The following is a 19,340-nucleotide window of genomic DNA, read 5'->3' as shown; positions in this document are numbered from 1 at the left end:
CTGTCCCAAGACCAGATGACATTCACATTTAGAGATTGCAGGACCTATTTCCTGATGGGAAGTGCTTTCTCCTCCATACATACAGTCGTGTCTGGAAAGGCTTCCTGTCTCCTGCATAGTGGTGTGAAGCCACTGTATAGCCAAACTTGGCAAGGATAGACACCTTCCTTCCAGCTACTGTCCCATTTCCTTTACCAGTAGTGTCAACAAGATAATGGGAAGTTGATATGGTAGTCAATAGACAGTGTTAACAAACATTTGCTGCAGCTTTTGTAGACATCACACTGCAGCTAACCATCGTCACAGACCTGTTCACTCCATTGATAACCTCAGCATGTCATGACCGTCTCTACTCCAGATAAACCATCAGTATTAATTTTTGGGGAGCCAAAGGAATTCCTGCGACTAATCTTGCAACTTGATCCAGCTGCACTTCTGTTTGAAATTCTTGAGGTTAACACTTGATAGAAAACTATGTTGATCTCTAATTTATCATACTTGGCAGCAGATTGTGTCTGTTTTCTGAAAAGTTGTACACATTCTAAGTGTTACCTCATGGCGAGCAGATGAGGCAGTCCTTTGTTTCTATCAATCATTAGTGCAATTGAAGCTGGACTATGGGTGTGTAGTCATCTGCACAGCCATCCATGTTACATCACGTTAACACAATTGATCATTGCAAAATACATTTGCCCATTTGTGTGTTACCTACCAGTCCAATTATGAGTTTCTATGTGGAAGCTGCCAAACTGCCATTGTCATTCCCGTGCAATGTTTGCCACTGGAGCTATATTTGCCAATTGTACTGTATCTCCAACCACCCATATTACACTTCTTTTTGTGATAACTCCCTTGACTACCTACACAACGTAAGTTATGCTTCCCTGTCACCTCCTAGAGGTGTGTTGTGGCCTTCTGGAGTTTCACACACAGCTTTGGGACAGCACCTTCATTTATGCCAATGGCTTGAAGGATAACTGCCGTGTGAGACATGCATTAGTTGTCAGTGAACAGTGTTTTAGGTATTATCTTTTGGACCACACTGCTCAATTTTTACTGCAGAGCTTTTTGCTCTTTATCAGACCACCTTGTACATCTAGCATCACAGTCTTTTAATGCGTTGAATGCTCAGATTCCCTCAGTGCTGTCCAGTGCCTCTGAGCACTGTACACGTAGCACCTTTTAGTAACACTGATCCAGGCTTACTCAAGTGGCTGTTGCTGCTACTGCTGCTGTTGTGTGTTTGTAGAGATTTTGGAGTTGCAGCCAGTCATCATAAACTTAATTCCATGATATTTCATTTGGACACCTGCCAGTCATCTTCAGGTGAGCCATCAAAGACTGACAAAGACGATCTCCACTCCCCCTTATATAGTGCACTGATAGTATTGCCGCGTATGCATCGGAATCATGGTGACAGAAGGACTTTTTGGTGTTGACACTCGCCATGATTATTGGAGTACTCTGGCATCTTCATCTGGAGCTCCAGTAACTGCGGTGAGCAGCAACACTGAAGACAGTTGATCCTTGCAGTTACAACAGCAGGGGTGCTGTCACCATGATTCTGACACGTGTGCGGCAATACTATCAGCGTTTTATATAAGTTGGAGTGGAGAACGTCTTCGTCAGTCTTAGAGGGCTCTCCTGAAGGTGACTGGTAGGTATCCAGTTGAAATCTCATGGAATGAAGTTTACGACGACTGGCTGCAATCCCAAAATCTCTTCGAACAATTAATTTACTGGAAGACTTTTAATTTCACATCATATGCATTTATGTGGAGGAGATGGCCTCACACGTAAGAAGTTTTGACAAGCTACATGGTAATAGAACAAAACTTTTAAGTTCTTGAAGGTTTTTAAGGAGATATCAGGACCATGGTGTTATACCAAAAATTGCGAGGGACACATTTTATTAAGATGGCCACTGCACGGAAGATAACAGAGAAGGCGAGTCATGCTATTCTGAAGGAGATAATTTGTTATACGAAACAAAGGTTGGATGCCATTTCAGAGGAACTATTCCACCTACATCTGAAGATTGTAGCACTGCTTTCTCCTGTATCATGGAACTGGGTTGATGGTGTGACTTCGGCCAAGTTTGATTGTGTATATAAGGTTGCAAGTTATCAGCAGATGTCGAAATTTGATCACTTGGTGCCAAAACAGCTGTTGCCACAGGGAGTAACTGCACGGCGTTCTATTGTTAATTGCACCGAAAAGGATTTGGATGATGAAACACTGTCTGTTTTGGGTAAAAGACTCAATTTTGCACCTATACCAACTGCAGTATCTGTGGTGTTGAAGAAGCTGTATGACCCCTCCTCAACACAGTAATGTAACCTCTGAATAAAGGACTGCATTACGCAGTCTCAGAGAGGATCTGGACATAGTGGTGCAGATGGCTGATAAAGGTAACTCAGCTGTTCAGTTCCCTTGTTGATCACTACCCTACAGCATGTGACTGAGCGAGGTGGCACAGTGGTTAGCATACTGGACTCGTATTCTGGAGGACAACATTTCAAACCTGCGTCAGGCCATCCTGATCTAGGTTTTCAGTGATTTTCCTAAATTGTTCCAGGCAAATGCCAAGATGGTTCCTTTGAAAGGGCACAGCTGAATTCCTCCCGTATTCTTCCCTAATCCGATGGGACCAGTGACCTCACTGTTTGATCCCCTCCCTCCAAATCAACCAACCAACAACCAGTCTACAGCACATGTGCAACGGAAGATGTGTACTCTCCTGAATTCTTCCTCGTTATCTCCAGAGGCCTTCAAGTGGTTAAGACCACATGGCAGCATACCACCAAGACTGTATGGTCTTCCTAAAATGCACAAAGAAGTTCTACCTTAACGGCCTATAGTGTGTAATATTGACACCCCCACATATGATTTAGCTAAACATCTTGCTTTCTTACTGAGGCTATTGGTTGGCAAATGTCCACTTCATATACAGAGTCCGCAGCTCGTGGTCTAGTGGCTAGCATTGATGCCTCTCGATCCCGGAGTCCCGGGTTCAATTCCCGGCCGGGTTGGGGATTTTCTTTGCCCGGGGACTTGGGTGTTTGTGTTGTCCTCATCATTTCATCATCATCATTGTCGCCATCATCATCATCATCATTTCATGACTGGCTAGATTTGACTGTGTAAACAATTGGGACTTTGTACGGGCACTGATGACCACACAGTTGAGCACCCCACAAACCAATCATCTTATATCGAACTCTGGCGATTTTATCAACAGACTGGGGGTTCTCCACCTAAGTAGTTCAGATCTTCTAGTGAGTTTTGATGTAGTATCTCTTTTTACTTAGGTACATCTTGCTGATTCCTTGGTGCTAATTGGTAAACAGTTTGTTGGACATCACTGCTTTGTTCCAACTTGCTCTTTCCTCAACCTATTTTATGTTTAACCATGAATATTTTGAACAGACTGATGGTGTTGCCATGAGCAGCCCCTTGTCTCCCCTAGTAGCTAACTTTTTTATGGAGGATTTTGAGGAAAGAGCACTTGAATGAGCAGTTTCTAAACCAACTGTTTTTGTAGATACGTGGATGATACTTTCTTATTGTGACCCCACGAAGAAGATAAGTTAATGGAGTTTTTACATCATCTTAATTCCATTCATGAGAACATTTGATTTACTTTGGAATTAGAAATGAAATGATTGTATGGCATTGTTGACCGGGTTTGGAACTAGAGAAAGTGGTTGTCCCACATTCCTGGATGTTTTCGTTAGACAGAAGAGTGACAGCTCTGTGGGGATATTCTGTTTACCATAAGCCCACTCACAATGATTTGTACTTGTACTCTTCAGTTTTCCATCACCCATCCCAAACCATGAGTATGCTTAAAACCCTTGTACACAGGGCCCATACAGTGTTGGATATAGATAGTTTACCTAAAGTGCTTGCGCAATTAAGGACAGCATTCAGAGACAATGGATACTCGACCCGGCCAATTAACAGGGCATTCTCGGCTAAGAACCGGGAACGTGGATGAAGAGGAGAACACACCAGGAAAGTCCCCAGGTTTTCTTCCCTTCGTTGGAGATATTTCCTTCAAAATAGCAAGAATCCTTAATAATTTTCAGGTGAAAGTGATTTTCCACCCACCATCTAAGATTTCAGACCTGCTGGGATCAGTGAAGGATAATTTGTTATTGCGGGAGGCAGAAATTTACAAGGTACCTTGCCAGTGTGGTATAGCCTATATAGGACAAACAACACGCACAGTGGAAGAATGTTGCACAGAGCATAAACGTTGCACTCACCTTCTGCAACCTAACAATTGTGCAGTTGTGGAACATTGTATCTCCAATGGACATTCAAAGGAGTATGGCAGAGCATTAATTTTGGCCACAGCAATGTCTTTTTGGGACTCAGTTATAAAAGAATCCATTGAAATACACATCGCGGAAAATCTAATGAACTGCGACAGCAGCTACCAGCTGGATAAAGTGTGGAATCCCATTATTTCCAAGATTCGCTCCAGATGAAGATGCCAGAACACTCCAATAACTGCAGCAAGCCTCAACGCCAAAGACAGCTGAGCCTAGCATTTCCACTGGCGAGGGCACTGCCACCGGGCAGTGTGGTCCTTCTGTCACCGTGATTCTGATGCATGCACAGCAACACTATCAGCACACTATATAAGGCAGAGTGGAGAATGTTTTCGTCAATCTTCGATGGCTCATCTGAAGATGACTGGCAGGTGAAATATCGTGGAATGAAGTTTACGATGACCGGCTGCAATCCCGAAATCTCTTCGAACATTTAATTTGCTGAAGAAATTTTAAATTTCACATTTCAGTGTGTGTGTCATGTGAGCTATCAGAGGCTCTAAGCACATACAGCAAAGCCTGTATAATGTGTTCTACTATTTACGTGCTGTAATGAAATTGCAAACGAAGTATAATTTTCCACCACGAATACTGGTTGTCTTAGAAACTATCTCTGAGCGGCCTGAGCGTTTATTTCATCTCTCCATTATGTTTGTCACTTTATAAGCAGCATTTGAAGTCCATCATTTGCCCTTAAAGTTTTACCAACGTGCTAATGCCATCTGGGCCAGATTTTCCTTTCTTATACATACAAAATGACATTAATTTGCCTCCTCACTTCTCCATCTCAAAACGCAGAATTGAAGGAGAAAGAAGAATTGTTATATATTAGACAGATAACGCAGTTTCAGCAGACACAACAGTTTCAACAGAAACAGAAATAAATATTGTAATTAGCAGAAAAATAATAGAGAAGCAGATTATAAGTATGATGTTTGTGACTGGACGTTCCTTTGTCAGAAATGAAATAAAGGCAATAGTAGGTATAGCAATGAAAGATGTGTGAATTGTGTGACTTTGCCTTTATCAATTATTTGATCTCTTTTCTTTTGTTTGTAACTGTTGTAAGATTAGGCATTTAATCAAAATGCTTTAAACTGATTGCCTTATCTTTTTGCATTAGTAATGCTGTGTTTGACACAATTTTGGGAGGCAATACGTGAAATTTGTGTAGAAGTACAGGTGCTTTGTCCTGGTCCCTATTGATAGTACTGTTATGCATTAATTGAACATATGGGGCTTTTTTAATAATTGAATCCCAGTAGGGTGTTGCAGTTTCCATGCAGTGTAGTGCCACTGATGACTTGTTTAGCTCTCTTTGTTTTATATGGTACATGTGTTCAGCAAAACATTCAGAAATAGTACAGTTAGTATGTCCCATGTAAATACTTTTACGTTCACAGATAATACTGCCTCCGCCAAGAATGCTAACACTTGAAAGGAGAGGTCCCCAGTTGGGCTGTCTTTTTGGAGTAATTGATGAAAAAAAAAAAATGTGGAGTTTTGTGTTTCTCTCAATACCATTTAAAAGTTATATTACACAGACTGTTTAAGAATAGAAATAGTCAGTCATCAGCTGCATGCATTTTCATATGTCTGCTTGTGTCTGTATGTGTGGATGGATATGTGCGTGTGTGCGAGTGTATACCTGTCCTTTTTTCCCCCTAAGGTAAGTCTTTCCGCTCCCGGGATTGGAATGACTCCTTACCCTCTCCCTTAAAACCCACTTCCTTTCGTCTTCCCCTCTCCTTCCCTCTTTCCTGATGAGGCAACAGTTTGTTGCGAAAGCTTGAATTTTGTGTGTGTGTTTGTGTTTGTTTGTGTGTCTATCGACCTGCCAGCGCTTTTGTTCGGTAAGTCACCTCATCTTTGTTTTTATATATAATTTTTCCCACGTGGAATGTTTCCTTCCATTATATTGATATTATTTATTTACTTATTTATTTTTGGTCAGGTGTTGCATTTGGGTTGTTCACATTGCACTGTTGGATTATTTGTCAGCAATTTTAACCATCTCCATTTGTGATCTGACAGATATATAGTATTAAAAAGCCTTTTTCATACATATTTCTTTCTACAGTGTAATTGGATAAGATAAAAAACCTACCCACCAAGCAATGGCAGAACACACATATAAAGGTATTTAAATTTGAAAACTTTTGGAGTCAGTGGCTCCTTCTTCTGGCAGAAAGATTAAAGGAGAAGGAAGAGTGGTGAAGGATATGGGCTGTTGAGGTTTAGGAAATTAGAAGAGTTTGGAAAAGTTCCTATAACTCTGGATCAGTAGAGACTTGCCAGACAGGATGGGAAGGAAAAACTCATCATGTCTTGTAAGTCTCTCCTGACCAGGGGTTTTGGGCAACTTTTCTGAACTATCCCCATTCAGTCTACAAAGGAGATTGCTTACAAATTACTCATGTGATCAATTCTAGAATACTGCTCAAGCGTGTGGGACCTGTACTGGATAGGACTAACAGGAGATGTTGAACGTATACAGAGAAGTGCAGCATGAATGGTCACAGGTTTGTCTGACCCATGGGAGGGTGTCACAGTGATGCTGCTGAAGAAACTGCTTTGGCAGCCTCTTAAAGACGAATAATTACAGCATGCACAGAGGCATTCAATCAATCATTCTTCCTGTTCTCCATCCATGAAGGGAACAGGAGGAAAACCTAATAACTGGTACAATGGAACGTATCCTCTGCTGTGCACTTCACTGTAGCTTGTAGAGTATAGACGTAGATGTAGATTTCTTAAAACTCACCAGTCCTCCTCCTTCACCACTCTTCCTTCTTCGTCAACCCTTCTGCCAGAAAAAGGAACCACTGGCTACGAAAGCTTGCAAATTTAAATACCTGTTTGTGTATCCTTCTGCTGCCACTTTGGTGAGTAGATTTTTTTTATCCATCCAGTTACATTATATTTTCAAAAATTGGTTATTTTCGTTGATACATTTCTTTGTATACTCCAGATATGATAATGATCTTGTTAAACTGTTATTTGTACGAAACATTTTGTGTGATCTGAGGAGATTTAGCATGTGCTAAGGGCTTTATTATTGTAATCCAAATGTCAATATTAATATCCGCAAAAAATATAATTTCCTTTTTTGTGTATTTTTGGATGTGGAAGATTATTCTATCTAGTAGCTCTGTAAAGGCATCAGTATTGTGATCAGGGGTAAAGTATACAGACACTAAAATTAATTTGGAGCCTGGCAATAATATAGGAGCTCCATCAAATACACTTTCAATGCAGTAATTATTGATGTCATGATTAATTCTTTTTTTTATTTTAGTTTTAGTTATTTATTTTATGCAGATTGAGATGTCTCCATAACTGTTCAAACTTCTACATTAGTCTGATGGAACATACAAATGTAGTTGTTTCTTATTTAACCATTGTTCATTAATACAAGAATGCTAAAATCATATATCTTATTTTTTAAAGATTTGATACTGACATGCAAGAATAAAATAGAATAATTACAAGATAGTGCGAGATCTGTTCTGTTTTATGCACTTCACTTCCGTTCTTAACACGTGCGCTAGAAAAGATTTGTGATATAATAGTTGATCCTAACCTAACATTATTTTATGTGTACTTACAGTATGTGAGCTTGTTTGCTATTACACCTAGCACTTTCTCAGTTATTAGTCATTTCCCACTCTATTTAAATGTAAACCTTGGTAGTATGAAATCTACATCCAATGCTATTTACGTGTATCGTACTAATTTTTTTTAATGTTTATATATTATTTCAAGCTGTTGATTTCCTGCACTTATTTCTTGATCAACACAGGACCACCATGGCAGATCGTAGTGGTGTGGAGTGTTGAACAAAACTTTAGTTTGTGGCAGTAGACCCAAACACATATCCAATTCCAAACAAGCTATGGGTGTTTTATCCTTATAAACATTATTCGAACCTCCAAACAGCACAGTGAAATTGCTGGCTCACCTATTTGACAGTTTTGTGACTTTAATAATTTCTACAAATGACAAACTGAGCTCAATGAGTGCTGCTGCATGTACAGTGGATGTTTCAGTTATGTGAAAATTGTCACCGAGGAGAATTATTTTCTTCTGTAATTCTGGTTTTTGGTTGGATGTAGACTGGGGAACAGAAGAAGAATCCGGTGTGGATTTTCATACCTACTAGTATCAAGCATTGCAAGTTTCCCATATTGTCCTATATGTATTTTTCCTCCCTTTTTATTGTGAAGTTAGCTCTGCAAAATAAGTGAGCCAATTTCATAATGACAAGCTAATTTGCATCATTTTCTGCTACAAAGATACAGTTTACACACGGCTTCCACCTGTTTTTCTTTTTTTTTTAAAAAAAAAAAAAGTTTTGGCAATATACAGAGACATAATTCTGTATGGCAGTGTATGTAAACAGTCAATAGTAAAGAATTTCTAAAACATTACACTGTCCGTAGTACTTAACTGTGAATACAGAGCCTGTAATGCTATGAAATGTTTTAATTTGTTAATGTTACAGCAAACTATTAACTCATTTTCTGTAGTATGTAAGATACTTAGTATTATTATTGCTCAGTAATCATATTTTTAAGTGTATTTTGTATTAAGTTTCTAATTTCATTGCATGCATCTCTTATGCTTCATCTTTCACTTGTGTTCTATTCTTTGTAAGTATTTCAAGATGTGACCATTTCCATACATTTAGATTTCTTACTTTCATATCACCAACTGTAATTGTGTTTACTTAATAAAGATAAAACTATGACATGTTTCACAATTATTTGCTGCAGGATGAAACTTGTAACAAGATTTCCCTGGAACTTCAGCAAACTGTTTCCCTTGTATACGACATTGCAATCCTTTCATTTGGTTCATCAAATTGGTCAATAAGGAAACTCTTTGGCTTAGGTCTCGGAGGGGCCTGTCCACTGGCTAACAGCAGCATGATATATGTCGATTTATCCAAAAATGAGGTCAGTAATCATGTTACAGATCTTATAGATATTAACACACAGTTTCTCATAATAATATGCAATATATGTGTGTGCCAGTGAATTGTGTGACTTCTGTTCTGAATGTTTTCAAATTTTAAGTATATTTTTGTGATGCATGTGAGGCAAACTGGAGCCTAGCCCAAGAGTAATCTGAGCACATGTACGTAACTGCCTAAACACTACATACTTGTTGGCCGGAGTATGAGGCAAGCAATCCTCAATTTCCAAACAATGGAAACTCCAGGTTGAAATATCAACAATATGAGGGGAAGACAGATTGCTACTCGCTGAAAAGATGACACATTGAATTGCAAACAGGTGTAACTAAAAAACCATTATGCAATTAGCTTTCAGCCAAAGCCTTCTCCAGAAAAAGAAACAAACATACACTCATTTACACAAGCAAGCATATCACATGCACACATGACCACCATCACCTGCAGCTTGGACTGGAATGCAACTGGCACATAGGATGGGAGCGGAAATCTGGATGGTGTGGGGAAGGGGAAGAGATAGCAAGGTACGGCTCAGGAGAGAGAAGACCACTGTCTGGCGGAGCATGCAGGGACTAGACTGCCAACATGTGCACTGTCAGGAGGCTTTAGGGGAGAGGGGAGTGGAAAAGGAGAGATGCAGGGAAGGGAAAATATAGGCAGGGGAATTAGCAGTGTGTGGCACACAAAGAGGATGAGGGGACGAGAATAGGGAGGAGGTGATAGGACAGAAGAGGTGGAAACTGCTGGATCGAAGGTGTGGGGACAGTAGGTTACCATAGGTTGAGACCAGGATAATTTCAGAAGTGGAGAATGTGTTGTAAGGATAACTCCCAACTGCGTAGTTCAGAAAAGCTGGTGGTGGAGGGGAGAATTTAGATGCCCCATGTTGTAAGGGAGACATTGAAATCTAGCATGTTACGTTCAGCAGCATGTTGTGCCAAAGGGTGGTCTACTTTGCTCTTGGCACCAGTTTGGTGGTGACCATGCATCTTGGTGGATAACCAGTTGGTATTCATACTAATAAAAAAAGTGTGCACAGATTGCATTAGAGGTGATATATGACATGGCTGGTTTCACAGGTGACAGGACATGGCAATTATGTGTGCCTGGATCTCAATGTGTCATCTTTACAGTGAGTAGCAATTATCTTTTCCTTAAATTATTGATATTCCAAACTGAAATTTTCATTGTTTGAAATTGCCTAGTGACTTTTCTTGCCTCCCACAATTCTGATGTTTTCCTTTGTAACTATTCTCGATTGCAGTACTCTTCTTTGTGTTCATTCTTTTCTTATTTTCCATGTTTATTCATTACTTTCCAAGCAGCACATAACTTCCAAGCCACACTGTATGAATGATTTCATCTGCGCACGACACACGGCTAAGTGACTATGCGGAGTGTTGATGCAGCTTCTGACGACCCAAATTCTTCCCACCAGTAGTAGTAATAATAATAATAATAATAATAATAATAATAATAATAATAGCTCTTGATCCCACTTCCTCCCTCATCCTCGTGTATTTTCACATTTTATTTTCCACCCGTGCCACACAAAATTATGATCCTAGACCTAACCAATCCCCTTTCCCTCTCTTCTTTTATCCCAACACACACTTACTCCCATATCTCATCCATTCCTTTTGTCCCACATTTGTGTACTTTTTAACATATTTGTGGATATTTTTATGTATCTGTTCTTGCTTTTGCTTGTCTTTATGTAATTTTTGTGTGTGTTTTCTGTTATCCAGTTCCCCCCACAACCCCCTAACAACTTCATTTGTCAATTTACACGTCATTCCTGTTTCCCTCATGCCATCCCTGTCCCAATAGACCCTTGCACCATCATTCTGCACCAGTTCAGAACAGGTACCCCTTTCCCTGGCAAAAACCCAGTCCCACATCCTGTTTCTTAAATTCTGCATAAACCATGAAATCACCCCCTATGGCCCAATCATAAAAATTCCTTTCCACCCCTTCCTTTCACAATGGTCTTAACCTTTACAGATTCTGCCAGTCCCTAACCCTCACAAACCTAGTACTGCAAAAACACATCTTGCCACAGGCTTGCTCCCTCTGCAAGATACTGATGCCCCGCAATCTCTGCTACCTACATCACCTCTCTGAAATTGAATCCCTTGCTCTCCAGCACATGCAGGAGCATTCCAGACTCCACCTCCACAAGTTATCCAACCTGCTAAAAACCTACTGTCCACTCAGAGCACCACTGTCCAGTACCTGTCCTACCCACAATTTTCCTCCTCGTCAACTCCTCATAGCACCCAGACCCTGCCTAGCTGATCTTTTCAACTTGTCATATCTTCCAAAACTCCCTACCAACACTCCACTAAATCTAGAGACAAAACAGTCCTTGAACACTGTTGTTAACATTTCCACCAAAATCCTAAGCCCCACAGAAGTTTCAGTCCTATCCAAGGGCCTCACCTTCAGCAATGCACCCAAATTTAACCAAGTGGACTTGTCAAAAATTTACTCCCTTTCCCCTGATCCCTACAGCGGAAACACTTCTATGCCACCAGTCCCTCCAACCAAAGCCAACCCAATGCTGACATTGAACCCTGCATCTCCCAGTTAATACCATCATCCAACCTTGATCCTCCCTGTGTCCCACCTAACAGTCCCTGGTCACCTTCCAGGAATTCCTTACCTCTGACTTCGCTTCACCATTCTTGTCCAGGTCCCTTCCTCAGAACACCAACCTTTCAGAAGAAAAAAGGACAGCCATAAACAACCTCAGGTCAAATCCTGACATAACCATCCTGCCTGCAGAAAAAGGTTCCACCAATGCCAGTATGAGTCACAGTTAATTCTCGTGGTGGAACAACTCTTCCAATTATATGACTACTCCACCTATAAACTTTGTCAGAGTGATCCCATCCCAGAAATCCAACATAACTTGCAATCCCTGCTTAACGCCTTAGGCCCTTCCCAGGACCTCTCCCCTAAATCTATTTCCCTCCTCACTCCTCGAACACCGCACTTACCCACCTTCTACATGCTCCCCAAAATCCACAACCCCAACAATTCTGGATGTCCCACTCTAGCTGGTTATTGTTCCCCCACTGAAATAATTTCGGCCTTCACTGACCAACACCCTCAACCAACCAACCACAATCTAGCCTCCTACGTCAAAGATACCAACCAGTTCCTTCAAAGACTCTCCACCATCCCCACCTCCTTACCTCTGCAATCCCTACTCATCTCTGTTGATACCACTTCCCTATACACCAACAACCCTCATGATAGTGGTCTTACTGCTATTGAACATTACCTTTCCCAATATCCTTCACTCCAAAACCACTGCATCATTCTTCATGCATCTTACTAACTTTATCATCACAACTACTTCTTCTTTGAAGGAAAGGTATACAAACATGGCCATGGGCAACTGTGTGGCACCCTCGATGCCAATCTGTTTATGGGCCATCTAGAGGAGACCTTCCTAGTTTTCGAAGAGACCAAACTCCTAGTATGGTTAGGTTCATTGATGATATCATCATGGCATGAACTCAGGGCCAGACACCCTGTCCTCATTCTTTCACAACCTCAACACCTTCTCTCCTATCTGCTTCACCTCATCCTCTTCAACCACACCAAAATTATGTGCATTTTGACAGCTGTCATCCCTTCAACACAAAAAAAACCTTCCCATACAACCTGGCATGCTAGGGACAGCATATCTGCAGTGACAAGATCTCCCTTGCCCAGTATGCTCAGAGATCTCACCAAAACCTTCACAGGCAGGCACTATCATCCAGATGAGTCCACAAACACATCCCCTATGTCATTTCACCACACACGCTTAATTCTCCCACCACCCCCAAGAACCAGCTACAAAGGTGTGCCCCCTACATCACCCAGTACCAGCTCAGACTGGAACAACTGAACCACATCCTGCTTGTGTCTGTATATGTGCGGATGGATACGTGTGTGTGTGTGTGTGTACCTGTCCCTTTTTCCTAAGGTAAGTCTTTCCGCTCCCAGGATTGGAATGACTCCTTAACCTCTCCCTTAAAACCCACATCCTTTCGTCTTCCCTCTCCTTCCCTCTTTCCTGACGAAGCAACTGTGGGTTGCGAAAGCTTGAATTTTGTGTGTGTGTTTGTGTTTGTTAGTGTCTCTATCAACATACCAACACTTTCGTTTGGTAAGTTACATCATCTTTGTTTTTAGATATATTTTTCCCACGTGGAATGTTTCCCTCTATTATATTCAAAGCATTAATTATGTTTGAGTCAAAAACACTTGCAGGTTTTGTTATCATTATTCAAGTACTATGTGTCTGTCTACAGTCCCACTTTCCTTGATGGATTACCAAAGACATCCCAGTCCATCCCTATGGCACTCCCAATCCCACTTCTTGTCACAGGGATCACAACCCTGTGCAAAGCCTGCCCAATTCATCCATTGAGCACTACTTATTCCAGTCCTATCACAGGCTTGTTGTACTCATTCTGTGAAAGCAGCCATGTCATTACCAGCTCCGCTGCAATCATTCCACAGCTTTTTATGTTGGTTTGACTACAAGCCAGCTGTCCATCAGGATGAATGGCCACTACCGAATTAGCCAACAGCAAAGTAGACCACCATGTGGCAGACGTGCAGCTGAACGTAACATGCTTGATTTCACTGGCTGCTTGACAACCTGGGCCATCTGGATCCTCCCCTCCATCACCAGCTTACCTGAAGTTCGCAGAATGGAGTTATCCTTACAACACATTCTCCACCCCCAAAATTATCGCTGCCTCAACTCATGGTAACCTACTGTCCTCCCATCATCCATCCAACAGTTTCCAGCCGCTCTTTCCTATCACTTCCTCCCTATTCTCATCCCACACCCTCTAGGGTGCTACCTTCTGCCAATGCACCCTCTTCATATCAGTGCACACTCCGCTGCAGAGTGAAAATCTCATTTTGGAAATGTTTCCTAGGCTGTGTCTAAGCCATGTCTCCACAATATCCTTTCTTTCAGGAGTGCTAGTTCTGCAAGGTTCACAGGAGAGCTTCTGTAAAGTTTGGAAGGTAGGAGACAAGGTACTGGCAGAAGTAAAGCTGAGAGGACAGGGCATGAGTCGTGCTTGGGTAGCTCAGTTGGTAGAGCACTTGCCCGCGAAAGGCAGAGGTCCCGAGTTTGAGTCTCGGTCCGGCACACAGTTTTATTCTGCCAGGAAGTTTCATGTCAGCACACACTCCCCTGCAGAGTGAAAATCTCATTCTGGAATGCACTCTCGCTTTTCCCCTTGCCTGCTGCTTTTTTGCTCCCCATTTGCCCACCTACCCCTCTCTGTCCTACAGCCTCCAAATGTGGCACTGTCCCCCCCTCCCCCCCCCCCACCCCGACCCCACCCTTACCCTGCTACCCCTTCTCCTTTCCTGCCCTCCTCCTCCCCCCCCCCCACCCCCACCCCCCCCACCCCACCCCAATCAGATTGCTGCTTTCATTCTACGTGACACAACTTTCATTTCATTGTACCTGTCTACAGCTCAATGTGTGATCTTTACAGTAGCAATGTATCTAGTCCTTAATTTCCTTAATTTTGCTTGTTAACTCAGTTAAAACACGGCCCACATCCAAAATGTGGCTTACATCCTTTCTTGTAGGCCAACACACTGTCTGTTGAGCCTCTGAACATGCAGCTCTTTTTTAATATTAATGAACTTAAATTTTTTTGTATCTTCTGAATTTTCTGTGTAGGATAAACATTGCTTATATCATTCTAAATCCATTGCAACTAATTTTTGTGGTTACTGTATTATGTACTCTTCAATTATGATTTTTGAGTATGATGATATTTTTTTGTTACATTATAAAACTGATGAATTTTAATGTCTTTTTTGAAGATCTGTGCTTTCCTTTTTAATGAAAATTTCTTTTCTGCTTATACGCTGATCACAGAAGGTGAAACATGGTGTGAAACATTGTTGTGATCTTCAGTGTGAAGAATGGTTTGATGCCGTTCTCCATGCTAGTCTATCCTGTGCAATCTTCTACATCACCAAATAATTTATGCATCCTACATCCATTTGAACCTTCATACTGTCTTCATACAATCATTTCCCTCTACAGCTTTCACCTAACACACTGTGTGTGTTCTATAAGCGATCTCTTCTTTTAGTCAAACTGTCCATAAATTTCTTTTCTTCCGAATTCGATTCAGTACCTCCTCATTAATTATGTGATCTACTTGTCTAATCTTCAGCATTCTTCCATAGCATCAAATTTCATAGGTTTATATTCATCTCTTCTGTGAACTGCTTATGTTCACATACACTTCTGTACAAGGTTACACTCCAGATGAATACCTTCAAAAAAGACTTCCAAATGCTTAAATTTATATTCAGTGTCAGCAGATCCTCTTTTTCAGAAAAGCTTTCCTTGCTACAGCCAGTCTGTGTTTTACAGCTTATGTACTTGGGGGGGAGGGGGGGAACTTTGAACACACCTCGCTTAAATGTTTAAATGGCAGTGCAATCCCACTGCATAAAACTTGTTTTTATATTTCACATTTCTCAACAGCATAAATCACAGACAAAACAAATTTTCAGTATTATTTAATTATTTTTGGCACACTGAAGGCACAATTTTTGTCTGGTACAGGCTGTCGGCATATGGATAGACACAGATAATTTCACAGATGTTTGAACTCAAGTTGCCACATTATCATGACTTATTTAATTTCATAGTTGAAAAAAGATCTTTCACATAGGAGTGCTAGTTCTGCAAGGTTCGCAGGAGAGCTTCTGTAAAGTTTGGTTGGTAGGAGATGAGGTACTGGCAGAAGTAAAGTTGTGAGGACCGGGCGTGAGTCGTGCTTCGGTAGCTCAGATGGTAGAGCACTTGCCCGCGAAAGGCAAAGGTCCCGAGTTCAAGTCTCGGTCGGGCACACAGTTTTAATCTGCCAGGAAGTTTCATATCAGTGCACACTCCGCTGCAGAGTGAAAAAAAAAATCTCATTCTGGAAACATCCCCCAGGCTGTGGCTAAGCCATGTCTCCGCAGTATCCTTTCTTTCAGGAGTGCTAGTTCTGCAAGGTTCGCAGGAGAGCTTCTGTAAAGTTTGGAAAGTAGGAGACGAGGTACTGGCAGAAGTAAAGCTGTGAGGACCGGGCGTGAGTCGTGCTTCGGTAGCTCAGATGGTAGAGGTCCCAAGTTCGAGTCTCGGTCGGGCACACAGTTTTAATCTGCCAGGAAGTTTCATCTTTCACATAAATGTATCGATAAAAATATTGGAGCTATTTTGCAACCTCATTACGGAGATGTGAAAATTCTGAGGAAAGCAACATAGACATCCTGAACAGTTTTAACATAAAAGGATTTGTCGTTAAAATAGGAATTCCCTAGCAGGTCACTTACGTCTGCATATACACAGGAGCACTTTCAATGGAAACGATAAATGGTCTCGAAAACAGCTCAAAAACAGATGTAAGATTGACAGTGTTCTCAAAACACTTAGGAAACTATCTTTGTAATTCTTTCAAGGCCACAATGAATTCTTCAAACATCGCATTTTCTTTAACGTCAGTGAGCTTAGGGAATTGGACTGTGTTTGTCAAAGTGTGTCCCACCTATAACCCAATTTTCTTTTTAAATGCATCCCCATCAAATCAGAAAGAAATCGATTCTTGAGTTTCTCCCGGCGTATTTGATAATCAAAATATCCACGGGTATGCTGCCGGTCTATAGTGTCCAACGGGCTCAATATTTCGGCGATCAAACATGTCGCCATCATCAGGTGAACTGACGGACTGAGCTCCTGTGAACGTGCCGGCACGGAGATCCGTACGCTATGGCTGCTCAGAGGGAACTGGGTTCGGTCGCGGCGGCGGCCGATTTAAATACCCTCCGCCCGCGGCGCGCTCCCTCCGCCGTCCGCGCCCAGCGCCACGGTCGCGCGGTGGAACAGATTGCGACGGCGTCTGAGATGACGTCGGTGTGATGGCTCTGTCCGCCGTGGTCGTCACAACTATACGTCTGCTCGATTTACTCTTGATTAACCCGATCGCTGGTTCCCAAGCCTTGCAAAGATTATAGCCACAGTCACGGTTTATGAGGTCGTCATTGGTGCGAATTTCGATGGCCTCTCTAACAACGCTGTCCCAGTATCTCGACGTCTGTACCAGAATCCTCGTGCGGTCATACTCCATGGCGTGATTTTCCGACAAACAATGTTCAGCGACCGCCGACTTGCTCGGATACATCAGTCGAGTGTGCCTCTGGTGTTCACGGCATCGATCCTCGACGGTACGCATCGTCTGACCAATATACGACTTGCCACATTGACACGGAATGATCGATGCCGTGAACACCAGAGGCACACTCGACTGATGTATCCGAGCATGTCGGCGGTCGCTTAACATTGTTTGTCGGAAAATCACGCCATGGAGTATGACCGCACGAGGATTCTGGTACAGACGTCGAGATACTGGGACAGCGCTGTTAGAGAGGCCATCGAAATTCGCACCAACGACGTCCTCATAAACCGTGACTGTGGCTATAATCTTAGCAAGGTTTGGGAACCAGCGATCGGGTTAATCAAGAGTAAATCGAGCAGACGTATAGTTGTGACGACCACGGCGGACAGAGCCATCACACCAACGTCATCTCAGACGCCGTCGCAATCTGTTCCACCGCGCGACCGTGGCACTGGGCGCGGACGGCGGAGGGAGCGCGCCGCAGGCGGAGGGTATTTAAATCGGCCGCCGCCGCGACCGAACCCAGTTCCCTCTGAGCAGCCATAGCGTACGGATCTCCGTGCCGGCACGTTCACAGGAGCTCAGTCCGTCAGTTCATCTGATGATGGCGACATGTTTGATCGCCGAAATATTGTGCCCGTTGGACACTATAGACCGGCAGCATACCCGTGGATATTTTGATTATCAGAAAGAAATCATTCCTCACCTTGCAATGTGTTACTATGGGTAGTGTGCAGTCAAGATGTAATCTTCCCCCTCCTTCCGAATTCCATCTTTTGTCCAGACTTTTATGACGATTTCACAATTTAGGTCTTCATGGTTTTATTGCACTAAATAATTTTGAAGATAATTGTTGCAGAATTTTTATTTTTAAGTAAATATATTTTCTCACATTTTAGTATATCATACAGTATTTTGATGTTTCACATTAACAAAGCCAATTACAGAAGCTGCAGAAAATCATTGAGAAAATAGACAAATGGTGCAGTGAACACAAACTACACATAAACATAACAAAGACAGAAATGGTAATTTTCGGAAAAGGAGGCAAAACACCCAAGAATGCGGAAATCAGCACCAGAGGACAAAAAATAAAAATCTCATCAGACTTTAAATACCTAGGGGTGACATTGCAACCAACAACCAAATGCTTCACAAAACATACAACAGAACATGCAACCCAAGCAATAATAGCAATACAGGACATCAAAAACATCCACCTACTCAGTCCAGAACAGCCATGAAATTATTCAACGCAAAAATCTTGCCAATCCTGGCCTATGGGATGGATGTTATATGGGACCACCTGACAGAAAACAATCTAGAAACACTAGAAAAGGTAAACTCGACTTATCTAAAAAGAGCACTAGGTCTCTCAAAGACAACAAGATGTAGACTAGTGTACCTGCTAGTGAGAGAGACATTCCTAATTGAAGACATCAAACTTTGATATAGGATGCCACACACACCAGGGCTTCCAGAAAGCAACTGAAGATCATTGAGGACAAATGAGAAAAAATATGGCCGGAGTTCTATGGCACCGAAGCAATGACGAACGCTCATGGACAGCACCAAACTTCGAGCTGCGACATGTCGTAATTAGACTTTCTATTCATGGCTTTCATCATCTAATTTGCAAAAACAAAACTTATCATGACCCAACCACAACATGTGTATGTAAACTGTAACGAAGCCTGTGAACAAAATCACATAGAACTGTGCAGTAAAAGAGTGAAATTGATAAATGAATATGCAAAAATGTAAAATGTAAACGTAAATGTAAAATGTTAAGCAAAGTAACTGTATATGGCTATT

The 19,340-nt window shown here is 41.9% G+C and overlaps 1 protein-coding gene across 1 annotated transcript in view; it reads left to right on the top strand.

Moving 5' to 3' along the window:
- Nucleotides 1-19,340, top strand: part of LOC124594797 (GPI transamidase component PIG-T) — a 96,731-nt gene that overhangs the window by 42,548 nt on the left and 34,843 nt on the right. The window contains exon 5 of the mRNA XM_047133217.1: nt 9,116-9,298. Coding sequence (XP_046989173.1) covers nt 9,116-9,298 — 183 coding nt within the window. The remainder of the gene's footprint in view (nt 1-9,115; nt 9,299-19,340) is intronic.

The sequence above is a fragment of the Schistocerca americana genome, chromosome 2, assembly GCF_021461395.2.
Source record: "Schistocerca americana isolate TAMUIC-IGC-003095 chromosome 2, iqSchAmer2.1, whole genome shotgun sequence".
Taxonomy (NCBI): domain Eukaryota; kingdom Metazoa; phylum Arthropoda; class Insecta; order Orthoptera; family Acrididae; genus Schistocerca; species Schistocerca americana.
This window is presented reverse-complemented; position numbering and strand designations above follow the sequence as displayed.